Genomic DNA, 18,701 nt, shown 5'->3' with positions numbered 1-18,701 from the left:
TTTAAAGTAGGGAGGGCAATACGTGTATTTTTCAGTTGTGAAGGTTTATTGATACTGTAAGTAAGATGTGTAGCGTGGTGCCTGGGAAAGGAGAGGAACAGAAGGGTCTGTAGCTATCATTGTCATTATTACTTTCTCTGACAAGTGGAATGATCTTCCAGTTTGTAATTCAGAAGAGTCATTGTTAGAGGAGATCTGAAGATTCACATGGAAGAGAAGATAAAGAGAGGCTCTGTAAATTTGTTCTGTTTGCAGACTGTTAATAGTCCCCTGAAGCTCAAAAGTGTGAAAATAACTTACGTGCAAGAAGCATTCAGTTAATATCAATATTCGTTGTGAAATAATGGGAGTTTAGGATGTGTATAGAACCCAGAGGTAAGCTGGTAAATTGCCTTGTTTTCTAGCAGGGACAATGGGGAAATTTGAACTGGGCACACGCCTCTGGCAAAAGGTATGGTTGCCATTTCTTTGAGGAGTCAATGGGTTGGACTGTACAGAAGGGCTTTCTCATGTTATCGCATAATCATGAAGGGTTTATAAGCACCAAGAAAAGAAAGGGATCACTTAGAGCCAGCATGAGCTCAGTAAGAACAAATTATGCCAAACTAATTTAATTTCCTTTTTGTTCCCTAAGGAGTTATTAGATTATAGGTCGGGGGCTCTATTTGTAATCCTGGAATTGTAGATGGTTGACTTTCCTAAAATAAGCATTTTTTGTTTCATAATCATCTGAAATAATCTTAGCCTATGTTAATTTATCTGCAGTGTCCAGATTAAAAAAAAAAAAGAAAGAAAGAAAGAAAGAAAAGGTGATTAGTGAGCTGGGTTTCACCTCTAAGGCAGTCCTGGCCAGGGTCAGTCAGCTAATCTGCTGACCTCCCATAGCCTCTTGGTCATCCCTTTAGTTATTATACTTTATATTAATTATCTGGCTATTTATCTTTTCCTCAATGACAATATGAGCACCTTAAGAACAAGGATGAGGCACATGCACCTACAAGAGCTGCCTTTACATCAGCTCAAATATAAAAGGTTTGGGATTTCAATTGGCTGGCAAGTTAAATGTCATCCAACATTATAATACTATTATTAAAATAGCCAAGACTATTAGTGGGAGAGCAGGTGTTATTTAATAAATGATGTGAAGACAGTTAACTATTTGAGGGGAAAACAAGGAAAAATGGAAAACCTCTCGCCATCATAAATTCTAAATTCATTGAGGATTAACATATATAAGACCCTCCAAATCAAGAAGAATATATAAGTGACATTTATGTCAGAATGAAAAAAGGGTGTCCTATGCATAAAATAAGAGGATGTCACAAGAGAAAATATAAATATGTTTGTTTTCATCAAACTTAAAAAATTTCCACGTGAAAGAGCATTGAAAAAAATTTGTAGCTTCCTAGCCAATTATTTTAGTTATTAAGTGATGGCATCATGATTAAGAGCCCAAATAAGACTTGATCATTTAAATCTACTTGAGGGGTGCCTACTACATGCCAGACATTATGGGAACTGGGGGTATAGCCAAAATTCAAGAAGCTCTAATGAAGGTTGTATTTTATTGGAGGTTGATGGGCTATAAACAAGTATACTGTGTTTCTGTGGTGACAAAAGCTTTGTAGAAAATGAAGAAGAGTCAGGGGTAGAGAGAATGTTGGTCACAGGGACCTGTCTTTTCCTGTTTCCTGAGCCTGCATGCTCAAGAAGGCATTCTGGTGAGGTGTCAAGACTGGTCTTCCTTGTCTTTGTCACGTAGGAGACACTGTGACTGGAGACAGGCCCCCACTCTACCTCCTTCACCCGCCCAGCTTGACACAGATGCTCACAAATAGGTCTCTGCTGTGCTTGGTGTTCCAACTTGCTGATCAATGACTTCTTTCAAGATGACTCTGGTGGTGTTGCAAGTACATTTAAGGTGACATGTAAGATTTGCAGACACTGCACATTCCGTGAAGTTCACAGAAGTGCTGACGCGCCATAAGAAGAAAACAGATTGCATAAGCTTCCTCGCTGAGACAGGAAAGTTTGTGTGTGTGTGCGTATACACACACACACACACACACACACACACACACATATATATATTTGCTCACATATACATAAGTTTATATATACAGATTTATTTGGAGTTGTTTGTACTGAAGTAAAGATGAGGGCATGTTCTGGATAGTTCTTAAATCTTTATTTTCACCCCCACCCCCATAGGCCTGTGAAGAAATGGTTTTGGGATGGGAATGAGTCATTTGTTTATCTCAAAGGAGAAAATGAAAGCTAAAGGCTGAGCACCTTGGGGAATACAGGGGAAAGAGCTTATATTCAGGGGAAGTGAAACATGCGTTGACCAATGAGTTGGGTTGGTAACAAGAAACATGGCTGTCACCAAATACCTCATGTTGGTATCAGCTGAGAGGCTCCCTGGTATATTGACAAGATGTCTTTTAAAATACCCTTAGTAGGGGCATCTGGGTGTCTCAGTGGGTTAAGCATCTGATTCTTGGTTTAGGCTCAGGTCATGATCTCAGTGCCCTGAGATCCAGGGAGCCCTTCCTAGGGCTCTGCCCTCAGCCCAGTAGGCTTGGATTCTCTCCCTTTCTCCCTCCCTTCCCTGGGCTCTTTCCCCATCTTCTCCTTCCCTTTTGCTCTTGCCTCTCTGCTCCTTCTCCTCTGTTCCTCCTCCTCTGCTGCTCTCCCCACCCCTATGCGCTGTGTCTCTTCAATGAATGAATGAATGAATAAATAAATAAGTCTTTAAAAAAAATCCCCTAAACATTCTTTTTTGCTTAATTGGATCAAAGTGATAGGGATCAGAAGATAAGGACATTGGAAAGTGAGCCACTCCCACTGTGTCCTGGAGTGTTGCCCTGGTAATCACAGGACTACCACTGGCACAGGGAATGATGTTACCAGTGTGTCATATGAAACAGTCAAGAGCTAAGAGCTTGTGTTTGTAATGACAGGCTCAAGGACAACTTGCAACTATGGCCATACGTTTCTCTTTCACTTCCCCAGATGGCTGCTGGATAGTTGAGGCACATTCATTTTTTTAGAACTTTTAGTATTTAGTCATTGTTTTGTACTAAAGCATAAGCATCCCTTAAAATGCACACATCTCTTGATATCATTATAATGCCAAGGAGAAGTTTGGGCAAGAAGGAAGCTTAGGTCTCTTGAAACTTACAATACTTAACATTTACATCCATTTCAAATCTACCACACTGACTAGAGACACTGAAGGTGGAAGAAAAAAATGGCAAAAGATTTCACAAGGGGGATGGAATTTGAGTCTGGGGTTTTCATTTAGATACACTCACCATCATTTGGTTTAAGTTAAATAGAGCTTGAAAATGTAGAAAGCAATGTGAAAGCATGTGGGCCAATCCCGGTGGTTCAAACCCGTAGGCTGCAGATTTATAAGTATTCTGGGTTTCTGCCTATTTGTTTACCTGCTGTATAAGGAAGGTGGTTGGAGTCACGTGTGTGTGTGTGTGTGTGTAACATCTGTAAATGTGTGGATGGAATTAGCAGCTGGATGATTCACTTAGGATGATTATTTCATCGATTTTCATTGAGCACTGCTACGTGTCAGATACTTTTTCGGGGTGTGGGGATGTAGAAACAAGCAAAACAAAGTCCTGGCTTTTGTTTGGTCAGCTCAATAGGTGAGAAAAACACACAGAATTAAATATTTTATCCCAGAATAAAGCAGTATTTGGGAGAAGGAGTGACTGGAGATGCTATTTTATTAAGGAGATAGGGTAGGTGCTATTATGTGCTCAGAGACCTGAATGAAGTAGGGGAGGGGGCCAGCAGATATTTTGAGGAAGAGAGTTCCAGGAGAGGCTAAGATAAGTGAAAAAATATGAGTTGGCAGCCTCCTCTGTCCTTCTGTCCTCACCACTGTGGCCTCTGATACAACCTTCAAACTCCTTGAGCCTTTGTTTTCCCAAGGATGAGGAGGAGATAACAATATTTAACCTTTCCACTTGCCAAGGTGGGGGCCGAGTGTAGCAATTTTTGAAGGCGGCCAGGCTGGGCCAAGATGTTATGTAACACATGGAGGACAGCTAATGTGTACACACACAGGTGCGTCAGAGCAAGAGAGGAAGTCTTAAAAGTTCACTTAGAGCTAGATAACAGGTATCGGTGCTAATTCTAAGTGTTAAGATGTTCTCAGTAATGGAAGATACCATGGAATGGCCTTCCTTTGACCCTCTTTCATACCTAATTGATGTCTAATTGTTCTAGATCTTTCCACCCCGAGAACCTTGGTTTTTTGGTCGTTCTGTAGCTGGGGTATGGACCTGATCACCTGGTTGATGTTTCAGGAAGAGCTGTGCTGCTGAATCCTTCAGAGCCCTTACAACTCATCCACACTCCCATCTGGCTGGGCTCACTGGCCTTCCTTAAGAACCTGAGCTTCAGGGGCTGGTTTGGAGGAAACATCTGGGTCCCTTTTTTGGGATACATCTCCCTCCGCCTAGCCCTCGCCCCTAGTTCATCCTCAGACTTTGATGCAGAAGTGTTATCTGATGGATCATGAACATGACCGTTCCCTGGGCCCCACCTCCTGTGTTTCTGATTCCATCCTGGTGGCTCTGAGGGACTCTGCACCTTATTTACAGTTCTGAGTGACTCTCTTTAAAATGAAGGGACGGGATTTCTCTAGAGTCTTTCCATTTCTGATCTTCTAGGAACTTAGGCTTTTTCGAAAGTCCTCTGGTTCACCTTCTCTGCTGTTGACTTTACCATCTTCATCCAGTTCAGCCTCTTCCAGCTTCTCACCACTTGATTCCATTCCATTTTCTTCCTATTCACCTCCCTTTCCTCTTTATGGATTTTATGGGAGTGAATGAAGGGATTTTAAGAACATATCATGTGTACAGCCTGTTAAGGACCACTTTGTGGAATGTCACCTCCCTTTGCCTAGCTCCAGTGTGAAATCAGTAGAGAGCGAACCTTCTCTCCCACTTTTTGAGTCTACGGATGGTTCTCGTGGGGCTATGGTTCATACAACTCACAAAGATGCTCACATACCACCCCTTCTTCCTTTCATGGTGTTGGCGCTGCTGATTACTATGCCTTACGCTTTTCCATCTCTTAAACTGAGAGGAGTCCCTGGCTTTTTTCTCATTTGTAGGTATAGAGAATGAAAAGATCTTGCTTTTCCTTATACCAAAGGCTTGTTGGTGATTGGGTTGGGTACACAACTCAAGACTATTGAGCTGGGGGGTCTGTACACTCTCCTGGCTCTTTTGGCTACACATTTTTCCATTTTCTCTCTCAGAACGACTGCAGGGTACTATTCTCTGTGTAGGTGTAGTTACTGGTGTTATAAACAGGCCTTTCCTTCCTAATGATCTTCTCCCATCTGTCTCTAACCCTTCACAAGAGGATCTTCTAGGCAGTTCTTTTATAGAAACTCAGACTTCACATTAGGTTGGAATCTAGGCAGGAAGAAGAAGCATGTGGAAAGAGGCAGACATATGTTGTATGTACTACCTTGAGGGAAACACCTTCTCGATTCTGATTTTATTATACTAATCATAATTATAGTCCCATAACTGCTCAAGACATTTAGACATGTTCTCGATCTCTTCCATGAACTGAGTACTGCTTTCTGTGGTTTTCACATTCTTTTTTTGAAAACATGTGACTTCAGTATGACCATAAATTAAAAGGAAAGTTAATGGTTCTGGGAGGGAGACTGGAGGCTGGGTGGGAATGGGGTGCTTCCTTATTTGGGCTCCTTGCAGCCTCATTCCCAGCCCCTCATTCAAAGTTTCCGGGCTATCATGTGAAGGCAGTGGGCATTTCACCCATACATTTCATTTTCAGCATGGATGCACCAAGCTCAAAGGGAAAGGCAACAATAATTTCCAAAAAAAAAAAAAAAAAAGTAGGAGGATGGATCAGAACACTTGGAAAGAGGAATGTTCCTATAAAACAGGGACACTTGGCAGTACAGCCAGTGAAAAATGATACCAATTATATAAAGCAAAATGCCACCCATCAAGCAGAACATTTTAATTCTCTTTATTCCAGGCTATTTATGACTTTTTGTTCAAGACTCAATGCGTGTCTGTAAAAATAAAAAATGGATTCGACCCTGTCTATTAGGTAGAAGGGGGCTTGTTCTAGGAAAAAAAAAAAGGAAAAAAGGTAAGAAAACATTAGCAACATGACACTGTTGGAGAGTTCCAGTGGCCGACACAGAGACATTTCAAGTGTAACTTTGCCCCTTCTGTATTTTTCCCTTTTTGAGTTGGTGGTATGAGGAAGAGAGGGTGACTGATTTTATTGAGACGTTTGACATTATATGTTAATCAACTTTAGTTTAAGAAGTTTCCATTTAGATTGATCCCCCTACTATCCTGCTTTAAAACAAAACAAAACACAAAACATTAAAACTTTTCCAGGGCAGCTTTTCCTTTCATTTCTGCCGGAGGTGGTCCAGAGCTCACAGCTGGTTTCCTGAAAGAGTGCCACAAGATGGCGACAACGTCACGGTGGAGAACGGCCATTCCCTGCTGCTTGATACCAACACAAGCATCCTCAGCTTACTGCACGTTAAAGGTCTGTGGAGTGTGGAGACTGGTGGTGGCATTACTGTGTATAATTCTACCACTTTGGGGGAGCAGGATGGAGGGGAACATTTTGGATAAGTTCCAGCTCTTCATTGACAACTTATACTGGGAACAAATCGAAATTTTACCATAAAAGGAAGAAGTGGTCAGAGGGTTAAAAATGAAGGCCCTGTCTTTTGCCTATTGTAAGCACAGAGTTTAATTATTTTATTTTTCCAAACACAAGAAGGTTAACAGTGTTATCAAAGAATACGCTTCTTTATTCCAGCACTTTGTAGTCGTGCTTGTCCAGGGTAGCCCCCACAATGTAGCAAAATGCTCTGAAACTGGTTAAGGCTGTTGCCTTTGAAATTCTCTGCCAAGAAAGCAATGTCTTCCTGCTTTTACCCTGTTGTGGTTTTGACTTCCTGGTCCCATGGAAAGTCATATAAATAGGCTTCCTTATTGCAAAGCTGGCCACATAGCTCTAGGGTCTGGGAAGTTGGACGAGACTGAGAATTCAAATTTCAACTCCTCCACCACATCACCAAATGACTAAGTCACTTATTTCACCTCTTTGAGCATTTGTTTCCTTATCTGCTAAATGAGAATAAAAATCATTGCCTACTTCAGTGGCTGATAATAAGGAATGGTTATCAAAGTGACTGTCTTCATTGGCAAATGAAAATAGCTTTGGAAATGTGATTAGTTATGGGTAGCTATAAAACTCTGCACTGAAACAGTACTCTTTACTAAAAATATATTTAACACTTACAGGGGCATTTGCTCTTGTTAAAGTAAGAGCATGGCTACATAAGGGAAAAGCAAATATTTTGAAGGGGATAAACCAATGTAATATTGATACCTGTCTCATATAGACATAATCAGGTTTTTCTGATTAGGTGTTTTACATTTTGTATTTTAAGAAGTTAGAAAGTACCCTCTCCACCCCCAACCCCACCCCGGTAGCAAGGAAGAAGTTTTCAGGCAAATCAGTTAATTAGTACCCTTTAGGACAAATGGTCTGTCAGTTTGGGATCTTGACCTCTTTGTGGGTTGTGTGTATGTGTGTGTACGTATGTGACTAGTGGCTTTGGGGGATGCTGACTTATCAATGGACATCAACTACGTAAAGATCAACAATGACACAGGAAGACTACAGACTTAAAATCTTAGCTTAAAGATGCTCTTTGTAGACCTTTAACCAGGGGTCAAATGCTGCTGGGGGATGGGATGACCTTTAGGCTCTCAGGGTCTTTGCCTTTTATTGATATCATTTGGGAGAACGTCCCAGCTCAAAGTCTTGCCCAACTGAGTCTCTGGATGTCCCATTAGTTCCAGGTCAGTATTCAATCAAGAAAAGGTGTTGATAGAGCGAGAGCCTGAAGATGGGAAAGAGGCATTAGAAAGGGGACAAAGGCTAAGAAAAAAACAAGGACATGTGGAATATACACTTGGTTTCTCACTCTTGGAGATTTTAAGATCTAAATAATGAAAATACTTGTCACCTTTCAAAAGTGGCTTTTATTAATATTCCTAGTCCAGGCAATATATTTCATTCTCAAATTATTTGAAGTAAGAGAGCCAGGTTTGGAAGAGCAAACCCTTACCCTGTGGAGAGGGAGGAGTTATCTAAAGGATCCCATCTTTCTCTTGGAGAGTAGAGACATTGGTAGGAATGTAAGGGTAAATAGTAGACATCAGTTTCTGTACATGTAGGTACAGGAGGTGTTGGCAGGAAACAGGGTTGCTTGGAATAAAATTGAGTGTTTTGTCATATGTGTATGGGTCATAACTTCTAGAAAGAATGAGAACGGGGAAGAGGCACAGGTCATATTTGATTCAGCCAGTGACTTATTGATACTTAGTAAGTGGCCTAGGAACTTGTATGAGATATGAGAAAAAGTGAAGAATAATACTTAATGTCAGTAATATGCATATAACTAAAGAAATTAATTAGAGAGCAAATATTAAAAAAGTAAAATTTCTGGGGCACCTGGGTAGCTCAGTGGGTTAAGACTCTGCCTTCGGCTCAGGTCATGATCTCAGATGGGTCCTGGGGTTGAACCCCTCTTCAGGCTCTGCTCAGTGGAGAGCCTGCTTGCCCCCCTCTCTCTGCCTGCCTCTCTGCCTACTTGTGATCTCTGTCTGTCAAATAAATAAATAAAATCTTTGGGAAAAAAAGAAAAGCAAAATTTCTGATTCTAAAAATTGTGTTGCAAGCAGTGAGGCAGAATAAGGTCCAGAGGACTCAGGGTATGGAAGGTTGAGATTAGAACTGGGTGGTGGAGAGAAGGTGAAGAGCCTATTATTTATGAATGAGACAAGTTTTGACCATCCATATACAGAGAGAATCTAAATTTGAGGAACTTCCCCTCAGTGTTGCTTATTGGAACTGTACGTGTCCAGTGGTTCAGGCCAAAAACCCTGGAATCATCCTGGACTTCTTTTTCTCACCTCCCATGACCAATCCATTACTGAATTTTGTCTGAACCTTTGACATGTGTCCATATATCAACATCTCCATTGGTCCCAACCTAGTCCTAACCAACATAATTTTTGGTTGGGACCATTTCAAATGGCCTTGTAGTTGGTTCCCATGTTTCTGATTCTTTGTTTTCCTTAGAAGAAGACCCCAATTTTTATTTAGGACAGCAGTGTATCCAGCTAAAATGCTATATTTCCTGGCCTTCTTTGTGGTTAGACATAGCCTTGTGGCTAAGAGCTGGTCAATGAGATATAAGGGGAGGTAGGGTACAGGACATCTGGGAAGTGTCCTGAAGTAGAGTGGACCCAATAGGAGGCATGCTCTATTTGTCCTTTCTTCTTTCTCTTCTTTACTTCTTGGAATGTAAATGTGATTGTTCCATTTTTAGCTGACATCTTGGACAATGAGGTGGTTCATTAAGAATGGGAAAGCAGAAAAATGGGAGAAACCCAGGACCCTGATGACACTGGAGTTACCTTAATAGCATGGCACCTTGGCCAGCCCATCTCTGAAGATATTTCACACGTTTAAGTCATGGTATTTGACTTTTATGCCACATACTAAACAAAAAACAAAACAAAACAAAACAACCCACAAAAAAAACCAAAAACCAAAAACCAAAACACAACCCAATAGTTTATTGTCCACATCCTTCAAAAAACATGTCAGATCTTGTACTTCGTTCCTGTAACGCCCCCCAGTGGCTTCCCATCTCATTAGGAGTAAAATCTGACCTTAACCATTATCAAACATCTGATCTCTTCATTGACCTGTCTTTCTTATTTGCTTTGCTCCAGCTCTTTGATAAATATACCAGGCGTACACACCTACCTCAGGCTTTGCCCATAATACCTTTGCCTGGGATATTCTTCCTCCAGATATTCATGTGGCTCACTTTTTTCTTTGCTCTTTGAGAAAATGTCCATTTATCAGAGAGGCCTTGCTGGTCATCTTTTCTGAAATTGCAATCACTTCTTATCTACTTTGCTTTACTTTTCTTTATAACACTTATCACCACAGAACATATTATGAATTTCCTTGTTTGTTTACAGTCTGCTTCCTCTGCTAGAATAAGCTCAAAAAGGCAAACGACCTCAGCAATTTATTTGCTACTATTTCTTCAATGTCTAGGACATCGAATTTACATGTTGATGGTTGAATAAAACCATGTGTTTCTGGTTGATGGACAAGTAAAATGGTGCAAAGTTCAGATCTTGGGTGAAATTTAAGAAGTGTAATTTTTATTTTTATTTTTTTAAGATTTTATTTATTTATTTGACAAACAGAGATCACAAGCAGGGAGAGAGGCAGGCACACAGAGAGAGAAGCAGGCTCCCCGCTGAGCAGAGAGCTCGATTCAGAGCTTGATCCCAGGATCCTGAGATCATGACCGAGCTGAAGGCAGAGGCTTTAAACCACCGAGCCACCCAGGCATCCAGAAGTGTAATTTTTAACCTCTTGCTTTGTTCATTATTACTTTTCCTGACAAATTAACTTTTACTGTCCTTCATTCTCACATATGTATGCAGTATAGGTACACAGGTAAACACACATGTATATATGCACATATGTATACTTATAAATGTGTGTATATTTTTACATATATGTATACAAACACATACCATATATAAATGTATGCAATTATGAGTTGTGAGAAATATAAAATCTATTATTAAGTTACTTTTCCATTTCTAAAAGGCATTTGAAACTGGTAAAGGACTCCAACTCTCAAAAATCTGGTTCCTAGCATAGCTCTAAACCTTTAAGGTCTTCTGTTGTCTATAATATGTGTGAAAGTTCTTAAGAGATAATAACAAGTTTTTCAAATATGAGATTGAATCATCAGCAGCAGCAGCAGTAATTCAATCTCTGAATCTGTTACTGTCTCTCTCTTTCATACCCTTTCATGGTATCAGAAAAGTAGCTGAGTGGAATTTTCTTTGTTTTTTCTGATACCATGTGGGGCCACGATTAAGGACAAACAGTTTCAAGCCCAAAAATAATTTCTTCAAAAGATTTGAACAAATGAAATCAGAAGTGTGATAGTGGGAGCACTTTCTCAGCCATCCTCACAGTATTCCAAAGGTGATGTTCCACAGGAAATATGGTACAGACTTTGAAAGGATTCGTGCTACATAACAGTGAAACTAGATCCCTTGACAACTATATTTAGAAGTACTTTATGAAAATATTGCATCCTCTATATTATTTTTCCATTCATGGAAGCCAGCCTCCCAATATGTAGAAGTGGAGGCTTCTACATCGGGAAAACCAGTACTTCTATGTATGGCCCTCAAGAGTCTTGAGTTCTCGGTGCTTTGCTTGTATTTCTATCTGTAAAATAGAACTGACATTCTTTTCTTATTAGTACAATTTATATAGTAGAAAGGAGGGTTATAAATTTCTCTGAGGCAAAATTTTTGCCATTTTTTATGAGGCTGTATGTACCAATTTCTGAACTTTATTAAAAAATGGCATCTTAATTTCATGACCATAAGAGCTTCAGCTATATTTATTAGTATTTTACCTTAATTAGCAAGATATTCAGAACTTCCATTTACTTACCATCTCTACTTCTTCCTTCCATTTTTCTCTCTCTCTTTTTTTAGATCATTTTTTTGGGGGTACTGTTAAACACAAAAGAGAATTAACCCAATCAATTAATACTAATGAGCTGGGATGGAGATAGGCATATTGCTTTGATTTAATTAATTATATTTTCCGTTCTTTTATGTTAAGATGCCCAACGGCCATAGGCATTGCTGAATTAAAATTTGTTTTTTTCTCCCAAGTAATTATGATGAGCCATAATAACAAAGGAGGGACGTTACCCTCTTGTCAGAGCTTATACATCCTGGGCAAGGAACTTGAGTTTGCGGTCTGTAGTTGGAGAAACATTTATGTTTTCTGAATGAAGCAATGAATTTCTCTCTGTTCTTGTGGCCAAGCAGTTTGACATAAAGTGGCCTAGCGATAATGATTAAGAAAGGGCCAGTTATGGGGCACCTGGGTGGCTCAGTCAGTTAAGCATCTGCCTTCAGCTCAGGTCATGATCTCAGGATCCTGGGATCGAGCCCCCACATTGGGCTCCCTACTCAGCGAGGAGCCTGCTTCTCCTTCTCCCTCTGTTCTCCCCCATGTTTTGCTCTCTCACTCTTGCTCTCTCTCTCTCAGATTCTTAAAAAAAAAAAAAAAAAGGGCCAGCTGGGGGAGGATGAACCCTAGAAACCCCTCTTCCATGGCATTGGGCTCTGAAAAGGAAGGCATTTCAGTTTATTACTTACAATGCCTTCCCTTTCCAGGGCTTGAGGACAGACTTTTTTCTAGTGTCTGTGGCTGCTGAATAGAGCGTGGGGCTCTTTTAATGTGATTTTCTACTTCTTGGTCTGCTGTTGTATACCAAGGCAGTTCAGTGCTTGGCAGGCTTTTGAGCCAGAGAGGCTGGAGTCTGAATCTGGGCTCTTCTTCTTACTAGCCCTGTGACCTTGGACAACTGGCCCAGCTTCCATAAACCTCACATTTCACCTCATGAGGGTCACGCCTGTTCTAATGGCAGCAACAGTGACAGTGATGGCTAACGTTTATTGTTTGCTGTTGTGGGGCAAGTCTGCAATGTGTTGCCCAAATCAGATGGATGTGTTGAGTATTCTTAGGTGAGGGAATGTTCGTAAAGCTCTTAGCACAGGGCCTGGTCCAGAGTAAACATCCAGTTAATGATAGGTTTTGTTTTGTTTCCGGACTGATGGGGATAACAGAAGAGATGGCTGAAATATCAGGCCTAAGTTGCAATTTTATTTACAGATAGTGGCTGCCTCTATGTACAAAGCAAACTGGATTACTGAAAGAATTAGCTTAGTAATAAGGACCTTGGATTGCTTTTTGCCTCTGTTATCTTTGGAATACATATTGAAGTGCTTTTCTTTCTATGGCAAGAGAGGGAAAGATACAGAGATGGCAGCAGCAGAGTCTATCCATTTGGTTGTCCCCATTTTCCTTGTTATTTTGACTTCACGGAAGCCATGTTTTCCTGGTGCCATTTGGCATAGGGTCTTATTTTCTCCAATTTTTTTTTTTTTTAATGGTCTCCAGTTTTGAAGATACTCAGATCTTTCTTGTCCATTATCTTTGGGGTGTCTAGGGCATGCAAATGAATATTCTTAGCTCATTGAGATGAACCACCTTTTCTTGAACCACTCTCGAGTTCATTGTAGAGTTTCTTCATCCTTGGCAAGGATTTGAGGAGTTCAGAGTGAGGTGTTCAGGGCTGTCCCCAACACAGCCTTTTTAACCCCAGGGATATTCCAGTTGGTTCCTACTAGTTAGTAGGGAGTCGGACTCATTTGCAGAGGTGTATGCTTTAGATAATTCTTTGCGGTCCCATGATCTGGGAATGCCACGAAGCACAACTTCCCTGGGACATGACTTGTGGTTTCTCTGGGCATCAGGTCTGTGGGAGTCATTGGGCAGATTACCCTCTGCCTATAATTTCCACTTCACAGATGTCAGCATGGATTTAAAAGAAATCTATATCTGCGGGCAGGCTGGAGTTGTGCTAAAAATGAAATACTCTGCATTATTACTACTTTCTCAACTATATAGTATTTTGGTCAGCGTGAGGGAGTTTGGGGGGTAGGTCCCATTTGTTACAAATTGGTCAGTTTAAAGTAATTTATCTGGAAGTTGGTTGGAAAAGGAAATCCACTGAGTTATCTCCTCTTCCAGCTGAGCCATAGCGACCCTTCAGGGCAGGAGGGGAGATCAGGAGGTGTAGACTCTGCAGCAAGGTGGGCTTAATATATTGTGGTCAGGAAACTGGGGGCCTGAGTTGAAATTCAAGGCAGTCCCAGATTCTCCTTTAGCTTTCAGTAAGCCACCGGACCTCAAATCAAGATGGAAAATACAAATGACGGTGCCTCTCTCCCCTTTGTAGGAACGAAGTGCAGTGAAGGGCTTAAATGTACTTTCTTCCTCATAATTTCAAGCATGGTGCTCCAGAATGTGCTGGGCTTTGCAGTAGGCAGAAGAGGAAGCCTGATGAAGAAGTCAGCATCAGAGAGAAATAACCGTACTTTTTTTGAAATCCACCCTTAACTTCCTTGACCCCGTGTGTCTCTGTGTGGTGTCTTTTCCTGGGGATTACATATTTAAGTATGGTAGGAGGGCTGTGTTTTTAATTCCTTCTACCTTTGGAGAAGGTGCAGCATAAGGCTCTAAGCTCAAGAAAGCAGGAACCAGGTCCGTGTTTGCTCACGTTTGTATTACGGGACCATTATATCTTCAGGCACACGGTAGGTATTCAATAATTGTTGAAAGAGCTAACGAATGAATGAATTTCTGACCTAAAGAAGCAGATTAATGTTAGTTGTGGATTTTTCTATCATCAGAGTCCTTCCTGGTATTCTTAAATGTTAGTGGATTAGCCCAGACAGTGACCAATTTCATTTACTATTTGTGTATCAGGAGATCAGAGACAAAGGCTTTTTACTGTGGGGGACACTTGGCTCTGAAACCCCTTATTTTTCCCAATCAGACAATGACTTACATTATTTACCTCCAGAGAACAGTCCCAGACACACTTGATTAGCCTTAAATGAAAGATAAGCCATTGCTATGAGAAAGGACATGCTTTCCATACATGGGCAGACAGACAGATAGATAGATATTAAACAATTTACAGTTTTGTGTTTTGACAACTTGAATGTTGTAACATGAAAAATGCTACTGAAAGGGACCAGTCCTTTCCTAGCACAGAAGCTATAATATTTTCAGTAATGAAAAATAAATATTTTAAACTTCCTTACTTAAAACCCTTTACTGGCTTTCTGTTAGCTTTTGAGATCAAGCCTAAACTACTTAATATGGCTTATGGGGTCCTTCAGGGTTTTTTGGTCTCTCCTTACCTCTTTATCTCACTTGTTGATTAATGATTTCCATATCCTATTTATCCAGATGGAAAACAGAACTAGAACTCTGGGATGTTTATGTATCCGGGATTCTTATGCATATAAAAACATATCAGAGACCAAGCCCTTTGTCACTTGTATTTCTCATGTACTGTAATATTCCTGCAGGTCAGGAAAAGGTAGGAGGTGTTCTCACTTTTTAAATAAACAAATCCAATGAGGAAACAACTGTGACCTTTTCCTCGTGAAGTTAGTATGCTACAGCCAATTTATGTTTACAATATTCAGAGAACAATTATATTTGGAACCTTTCTAATTGCTTAGAGAAATGTATCAAATTGGAGGGATATTCAAAAATGTGATTGGATGGGTGCTTATTTGAACTTTGGTAGGAGGGAGAAGATTATTTGAATGAATGAGTAACTTGGTAGTGAGGGAGATTTTTACCTGCCTGGAACAGACTTTGAAGAAAAGGTAGGTTTTTTTTTTTTTTGTTGGTTTGTTTTGTGTGTTTTTTTCTTTTTCTTTTTTTTTTTTCCTGGTCTTTTCTGTTTCTCTTTGTAAATAGCTTTTGTTCTGAAGTCTTAAGCGACGTTTTAGAAACTCATGGACCAGCCAAGGGCCTGTATCCTTAAATGCCAGAACCTGTGTTGGTAAAAAGATGGGATGATTTTTTTGGAGAGGGAAAGGAACCAAGCTGGTTGCCTGGATGGCTCAGTCATTAAGTGTCTGCCTTCGGCTCAGGTCAGGATCCTAGGGTCCTGGGATTGAGTCCCACATCAGGCTCCCTGCTCAGTGGGGAGCCTGCTTCTCCCTCTGCTTGCCACTCCCCCTGCTTATTCTCTCTGTCAAATAAATAAATAAAATCTTAAAAAAACAAAGGAACCAAGATTTAGTTAAGTAACAATTCATAATAGTAGCTATAATGACAAAGGCATTTTTGGTATCTGTGTTTCAGTTCCTTTAAATATTTTTTATATAGTTTTCCACAAATAGGTTTAAATGTTATAATTAATATAGAGTTAATCAATTTATAAAATTAATTTAATGAGTTTCATGTGTCACAGAAAAAGTGAACGCTGACTCACAATCTTTATCACCTTTCTCCATTGGCTGTACAGTTGGCCAATGCACTAAAACGAAGGTATTTTTATTCACCTGGAGCGATTTAAACTTCACCTTGACCTTGTGGCAGTAGAGCCTGTATTTTTCACATTTTTTTTTTTCTTTCAACACCTGGCTGAAAGGCTGGGAAGTAACGGCACATATTGGTTGGATGGCGAAGTGAGTTACTCTGCAATCCTATCTTGTATTTCCCCACCTATTTTGGAAGAGAGCAGACAGCACAAGGCTATGGACACCTAGATCAGTTGCTCCATTGACCTAGAGTAGCAGTTCTCAAAGTGTGGTCCTTGATCAGCAGCATCACCTGGGACCTTGTGAGAAATGCAAATCTTGGGGCCCCACAGCAGACCTGCTTTGGGGTGGAGCCCCGCCAGTCTGTGTTTTAAGACCTCCAGGGGACTGAGATGCACGCTCAAGTTTGAGAACTGCGCGCCTAAAACAATAGAGGGAGCCACATAGAATTGTCAGGACCGGAAGCCAATTAACCTAGACCTGCTACTTTTTTCCCAAAGGCTATGTGACCCTTTGCAAAGAGCAATGGAAACTTGGCTGGGCACATTGCATGGGCCAGTCCGGAGCACAGCGGGTTTATTTGTTGTTGTTTGTTTTGTTTTGTTAGATGTAGTTCTCTGTCCTGCCAGGAAAATCAGAGCTGCTGAAAATGATTTTCCCCAACTGCTATTGTTTGTGGCTCTGACTTGGTGATTTTATTTTAGATATATTTTTCCCTGTCTACGTTGTCCATTTGATGGGGGTACCAGGCTAATTAAGGAATTTGTAAGCAGCATCCATTTCGGGGAGGTGGGTGATTCTTTTCCCGCAGCCCGAGAACCTTTCTTGCCCACACTTTCTAGTTCATATTTTCTTTTTTTAATCAGGCAGAGACATTACAATTAAAATACCGTTAAAGTGATTCTGGCAAGTATTGCAATAAGCATGTTTTTTAATTAAAGGAAGAACAGGGGGATGCATAAGCAGCATCAGCTAAGGGGGGAAATTTCATTTGATATCTATTTTAATTGAAAAGGAAAAAAAATCAGGAAAAGCAGCAGCAGCAGCCAATGCCGGTGTGTATGGCTGGCTCCCAGGTTGCTAGGTTTAGGTGTTCTGTGCTTGATTAATTAGTAGCCAGCCAGAGAGTCCATTCCCTTTGCCCCCAATCCTTAAAGCCTGATTTATGCCTCACATCTCCCATGAATATGTGAGGGCTCAGGCATCTATTTCCTGAGCTGCTAGTGGATAGGATTATGGAGCGTGCACTGAGCTCTTGGGGGCTCTCGTTTGCCAGCCAAATTGATTTTCCGCCTTTCTGGCCGGGGACAAGCCCACCTCGAAGGCTTCCAGGCTCTGCTCCAGTGGATCAGGCACAAGCCTAATCCGGATCTTGCCAACAAAGGAAGCTGTGTGCATCCCCAACCATGCAGGCTTCGGGCTGTGGCTGCCTTCCCCCATTACTACCTTTTCCCCCTCTTCCTCACCTTCTCCTGCCACCCACATCCACAACAATGTGGTGCAGGAGGGTGCGGCAATGTGCCCAGATCCCTCGGCCAGCCCTTGTCACCTTGGCAGAGGGGGTATCTGTCCATCCTGAATGGATAGTCATCTCTCATTCTCCAGGGACAGAAAATTCCGCAAGCCTCCCTATCTATTTGATTGCCTAACAACTGGAAAGGTAACCAGAAACAGGCTGCAAAACATTTTAAGGATTTATTTGTGGTTGATACAAAAACCTGAGCGGGGATTAATCATCATGGATAAGTAAGCTGGATAATTTACATATACAAATTTAGGCAGTTCAGGCTTTGAGCAGTGAGTGATCTAGTTTGGGTTATGGATTGAGCTAGTTAACTAGTAATCTGCCTGCCTGGATCTTACCTCTGCTCACTTCTGGCTTTCCCTCTGCTTAACCCTGGAGTTACTCTCCCTGGGTTCATTTTATCACCTGCCGCAGATTCACCTAAACAAGTGGATTCTTGCTCTGCACACCTTCTCCTCTGAACCTCCTAAAAATGACATAATGACATCTTCATCCACCACCTTCACACTTCTTAAAGTTCTTCCTAGAACTACGACCTTGCAAATGTTCTCATTCACCCAATTCTTTGAATGACACCCAAGAATCCTGCTATTTTTCTCATGTTATTCTAGTTTTTTTTTTTTTAATTTTATTTATTTGTCAGAGAGAGTGAGAGCGAGCACAGGCAGACAGAGTGGAAGGAAGAGTCAGAGGGAGAAGCAGGCTCCCTGCGGAGCAAGGAGCCTGATGTGGGACTCGATCCCAGGACGCTGGGATCATGACCTGAGCCGAAGGCAGCTGCTTAACCAACTGAGCCACCCAGGCGTCCCGTTATTCTAGTTTTTAAGGAATAATATTTGACAGTTTGTTTCTCTTCTCTCTCTTCTGTACGCCCTCTCCATGGAGACCTTATTCATGTCTATAACTTCAACTCTTCCTTATTCAACCCGTATCTAATGACCTTTTGCCATGTCCCCCATATGTCAGGCACTATTCTAGGCACAGGGGCTATGGGTGTGATTGAAATGGACCAAAATTCTCACTCTCATAGTATTTATTTCTATAAAGAAGTAGTCAAGTGAGCAGGTTATAATTTTTGT

General features: G+C 41.0%; 1 protein-coding gene across 20 annotated transcripts in view; it reads left to right on the top strand.

Annotated features, from left to right (window-relative positions):
• PKHD1 (PKHD1 ciliary IPT domain containing fibrocystin/polyductin) overlaps positions 1-18,701 on the top strand; it is a 485,802-nt gene that overhangs the window by 135,084 nt on the left and 332,017 nt on the right. For all 20 annotated transcript variants that reach the window (XM_082729339.1, XM_082729341.1, XM_082729340.1 and 17 more), the window contains one exon: positions 6,423-6,579. In XM_082729339.1, the coding sequence (XP_082585465.1) occupies positions 6,423-6,579 (157 nt within the window). The remainder of the gene's footprint in view (positions 1-6,422; positions 6,580-18,701) is intronic.

The sequence above is a fragment of the Mustela nivalis genome (genome assembly GCF_964662115.1).
Source record: "Mustela nivalis genome assembly, chromosome: 5".
Lineage (NCBI taxonomy): Eukaryota > Metazoa > Chordata > Mammalia > Carnivora > Mustelidae > Mustela > Mustela nivalis.
The sequence above is the reverse complement of the archived record's forward strand: the minus strand, read 5'-3'. Positions and strand labels throughout refer to the sequence as shown.